General features: G+C 36.4%; 1 protein-coding gene across 1 annotated transcript; it reads left to right on the forward strand.

The window, feature by feature from the left end:
* Nucleotides 1–3,793: 3,793 nt before the first annotated feature.
* On the forward strand, nt 3,794–4,638 carry LOC106372852 (glycine-rich protein DOT1-like). The gene has a single exon (XM_013813120.3). The coding sequence runs from the start codon at nt 3,872–3,874 to the stop codon at nt 4,340–4,342; it is 471 nt and encodes a 156-aa protein (XP_013668574.2). The 5' UTR covers nt 3,794–3,871; the 3' UTR covers nt 4,343–4,638.

A 4,638-nucleotide genomic window follows, 5' to 3' on the forward strand; every position in this document is an offset into this window, starting at 1 on the left:
CAGCTTCACTTCTCCCAAGCTTCCAAAACATAAATTATACCTAAATCATCAACAACATTAATGTATGTGGGCTGCAATTTTCTGCTTTTGTCTTTTATTGTTCAAAGCAGAAGAAAACTCATAAACTAGGTGTCAAAAGCAAAATAGAAAAGCATAGCAAAAAGCAAAACCCAAACATAGCAGAAAGCAGAACAGTCGAAAATGATTAGATTCCAAAATAAGGCTCTCAACATTGTGAACTGTAACATGTCAAAGAAATGTATTTACAACAAGAATATATGCAGAAAAATGAAAGAGATAGTATTTAGCAACGTGTCCAATCTTGCTTAGCAATTTCTTGCAGGTTATGAACACTTGAGAACATAGTTAAACGCACTAACGTTTACCTGAAAAGTGTGAAATTGAACTCTCTCTGTTGTAACGAAAGCCATCAGTGGCTTTACATCATCAGAAGTCTTCAACAATCTCATGAACAAACCGTCTTTAATCAAGAGAGCAAACTGTATGTTCTTGACATCATAGTCAGTCAATATAGTTTTGGATGAACAAAAGTTGTGCAACTGTAACTCTTAGAAAAACTTTTCATATCCATGAATGTTTATTTCCGAAACTGATTGTGAGATTCTTGATTCTTAACATCTCAATGATTCAATAAAGATTTGTAGGTAACAAATATAATGCATATATCATGTAATCATGTATCACTATTGTTTTTAAAATGAAGTTTAAAAACAAAATAAAAACATTAAACAACAATTAATATCCTTCATCACATGGCTGAATCGGATTTCATCTATCGGATAGATTTCAATAAACGGCTGAGATTAAGTGTTTTTGTCGGAATTCGATTCTGAGTTCATTGTTTATCGCTTAAATGTTTGCTTCTAATTTTCTAAATACAATAAGTCCTGAAAACATTGGAGGTTTGAAATTTTTTATATTTCTAGATAAAGCCACAATAGATTGAAGCTCAATGGGTTATTTTTTTTAAGTGATCCAATTGGATCCTATAGTAACTTGTCCTATTTTTTGTATCATGTGTGGATAATATGTTGTAAAATCATCCTTGTAAATTGAATTTGAAATTTACAAATCCAAAAGGGTGCACATCTTTTCATCACCAATGCATCATGAACGTAGTACATTGCAATACTAACCAAAATGTTGCTAAACATCAAGTGGTAGAAAGAAAACTTATTGCTTTGTATATTTTAATGGATTTGGAAATCCAAACCAAATCTAGTGTTATTAGTTTTATAATTTTAAAATTCATATTCAAATCTAGTGTTATTGATTTTATGATTTTAAAATCAAGTGCTATTCAGTTACAAGGATTTGTTTAAAGATTTAATTTGAAACTGAGGTGACATTAATAAGTTCTTTCCCAACAAAAATACGAGTGGATCCACCAACAAGGATCACTTCGTCAAATATCATTGAAGCTGATATTTGCATCCTCCTCTGAGTGAATCCTCAATGGGACTCTTATAAAAATGTGTCGAGTTTACGTAATGGTTAGTTTTTTTCTTGGCTGTGCTCTAATTAAAGTTGTTGGTAAAGTTACATGTCAAGTAAATCTAAACACAATTCTTGAAGTTTAATTTTTTTGTTGTCTTTGTAAAACCTATGTTGTGTTTGACTGCCTTTTCAAAATATCATTGTTTTCATCCTTTTTGAAATTTAAAATAAGCCAATCATCAACTTGTATTGCAAAACTCAAAATCTGTCAAACAAAGTACAAAAGGGAGAATAAACAAGATTCAAACAACTGATCGGCTACACTAGCACAACTACAACTACAAATACTATTAATTCAAGCTTGACGTTCTATGCCTTGGCGGAAAATTGTTTGTTAATGGGAGGACACTCAAGCTTGACGTTCCCGTTCTCTTCCTTGACAACTCTATCCGAAACCTGCTTAGACTCCAACCAATACATCTCTTCACATAGAACAAACTGTTTTCTGGATTACTAAGCCTAATTCGGTTTCTAGAGATGATGATTGATTGGTTGCTAATTCTGGAATACATGCTTTTCCTCAGAATCGTATTGTAAAATATGTTAGTAAATGTGAGACACGAGGAGTACACGTTGATGCTGTTTCTAACAATAGCAGCGTCTTGAAACCTAGGTAGGTTACTGAATCTGTTGTTAGTACTCCGTGAGATTATTTGGTTTCAATTCCTTTTCAGATGTATAGTGCAGCGGGTTCATTGGAAAAAGTTAGATTCTATGCGGCTGTGGATGGAAATGAAGTGAAATGGTTTTCTCTCGGGTCCTTTGGGTGGTACTCATGTTGAAGTATCTACGTCAAAGCAGCGAAAAGGTAAGAGGAGAGGTGTTTCATTCAAGAAGAGAAACGAAGTCCCTAAATTTCACGAGCTGATAATAGCTCTTTTAAATTCATTTGGCTGATTTATAATAATCTACTTATCTGATTTTGACATCCATCTGAATTCTTGTTGAAATCCATATTTTGATTTTAAAAATCAATGGATTTATTAAATATTTTCAAACCTAGAATTTTTTAAAAAATCCAATAAAATACCACCACAACCAATAACTCCCACTAAGACCGAATCGATATAGTGACTAGTTTTGGAAAGAAAGAGAGTAGGAGCCAGTGTTGGGATCTTTAACAGCCTTGAAGTTGTCCACACTCATCCCAAACCGACCCAAAATCGAGTTTCCCATCTCCTTCAGCTTAGCTACAGACACAAAAACAAATTCAGACTACTTTGAGTAACAAATGAAATAATTCCCAAACCACATTTGATATTCTAAGGAAGGATATGTGATCACAAAGAATCACACTTGGTGCTGATTGCAATAGATTTCAAAAGGTTTATGATAGGAAACTATCAGAACTTACTTATAGCCTCTTCTTTCATCTTTTCTCGCTTCTCAGCAGCAAGAGGTTCAAGGCGTTGAATCGCTTTCCTAGCTTGGTCATTTGGAGGATTCAGTTCTAAGATCTTCTTCAAGTCTGCATATGAGAAAAGAGAGGCTTAGTGTGAACTCTTCCATTAAACCTATACTATAGCCAAAAGCTTAGCTATCCTGTCAAAGTTTCAGATACTAATAACTCCGGTGGCTTTTGTTCGTCTTTGATGAGGATCACTTCTTCTTTCTCACTTGACTCGATCAACACCATCTTCCAGTTCAGTGATGCTCCCACTAAAACGGCAGCGTTTTATTCGACTTAGTTAGAGGGCTTTTTTATTGGATCTGCTTTAGGCAATCTCAGGCCCAGTCTTGACCCATCTAATATTACTTTTGGTTGAACCTATTTCATCACTAAATCAGACTAATGCATGATTTCGGTTTGACGCTAATTTCACATGATATTTAACGTGAGAGGTTAGATGGAGGTCGATAAGAAAAAGAAAAGAAGAAGATAAACGTGTAATGATTGTTTTTGCACGAAAATAAACATGTGGGTGTAAGAGTCTACAACGCTGCAACGAACACACTTCGGTGCATGCTCCACTAACAATCTCTGTAAGTGGACCTCTCTCTTATAGGTCGGTCATGCCTCCCAATTTTAACAAAGATTTTAAAATTTGGTTTGGAGATGACGTGCTTATCAAGGTTGTGACCACTAGTATGTTTTAATCATTATCAATACATATTCACAAGGGGATGCCTATTCACAAGTCACAACGTATGGTATGATTCATCTCCAATGAAATTATTTACTTATATACCATAGTTGGTGTGTGGACACAACTTTGACTTGTAAGATTTTCACTACCATTTTAGTAAGCCCTGGAACGCCTATAAATACCTTCAACATCTTGTATCATATATTCATCAAGAGAAAAGAAAAAGAAAGAAAAAACATTACCAAATACAAAACAATATATATAATATGTCTGTGAGTAACTCATCATCACTGGTTCTAATCACCTTGATATTGGCCACGTCGTGCCTAGTCTCTGAGAGCCGGATTGCAAGAAAGGATTTGGGTTTGGACCTTGGCGGGATAGGTATAGGGATCGGTACTGGTATCGGCATAGGTCTCGGTGGAGGTGGTTCCGGGTCCGGAGCTGGTGCCGGGTCAGGATCCGGAGGAGGAGGAGGTTCAAGCTCTTCTTCCTCATCTAGCTCCAGCAGTTCTTCGAGCTCTGGTGGTGGTGGAGGTGATGCGGGATCCGAGGCTGGATCATACGCGGGGTCACGTGCCGGGTCTGGTTCGGGCGGGAGTTCCGGGTCTGGCCGTGGAAGAGGAGGTGGTGGTGGAGGGGGTCACGGTGGAGGTGGTGGAGGAGGAGGGGGTCAAGGTGGAGGAGGTGGATCCGGTAACGGAGGAGGGTACGGTGAAGGTGGTGGATATGGATGAGGATACGGTGGAGGCGGCGACTGAATGAAGAATATTGCATGCATGCAATATCTTGTCCGTGCTATGTGTTTAACGTAATTATTATTATTAGTAGGAAAAAAATGCTAGAATAAAAATAATTTCCTAAAGTGTGTGAAGAAAGGAGATGGAAAAAGCTTCTGACGTGTTTGGTTAATTATGTACTCTTCCATTTTCTTGATGTTATTGATGTTTTAATTTTATGTACTATAAGTTGTAATTTTTCAGTTTGATTGTTGAGAAAAATGAATAATGCATGCACGTGTGTTCTTTTTCTT

The sequence above is a fragment of the Brassica napus genome, chromosome C1, assembly GCF_020379485.1.
Source record: "Brassica napus cultivar Da-Ae chromosome C1, Da-Ae, whole genome shotgun sequence".
Taxonomy (NCBI): domain Eukaryota; kingdom Viridiplantae; phylum Streptophyta; class Magnoliopsida; order Brassicales; family Brassicaceae; genus Brassica; species Brassica napus.

Coding starts and splice junctions, on each gene's coding strand:
- LOC106372852 (XM_013813120.3), top strand. CDS start 3,872: ATGTCTGTGAGTAACTCATCATCACTGGTTCTAATCACCTTGATATTG.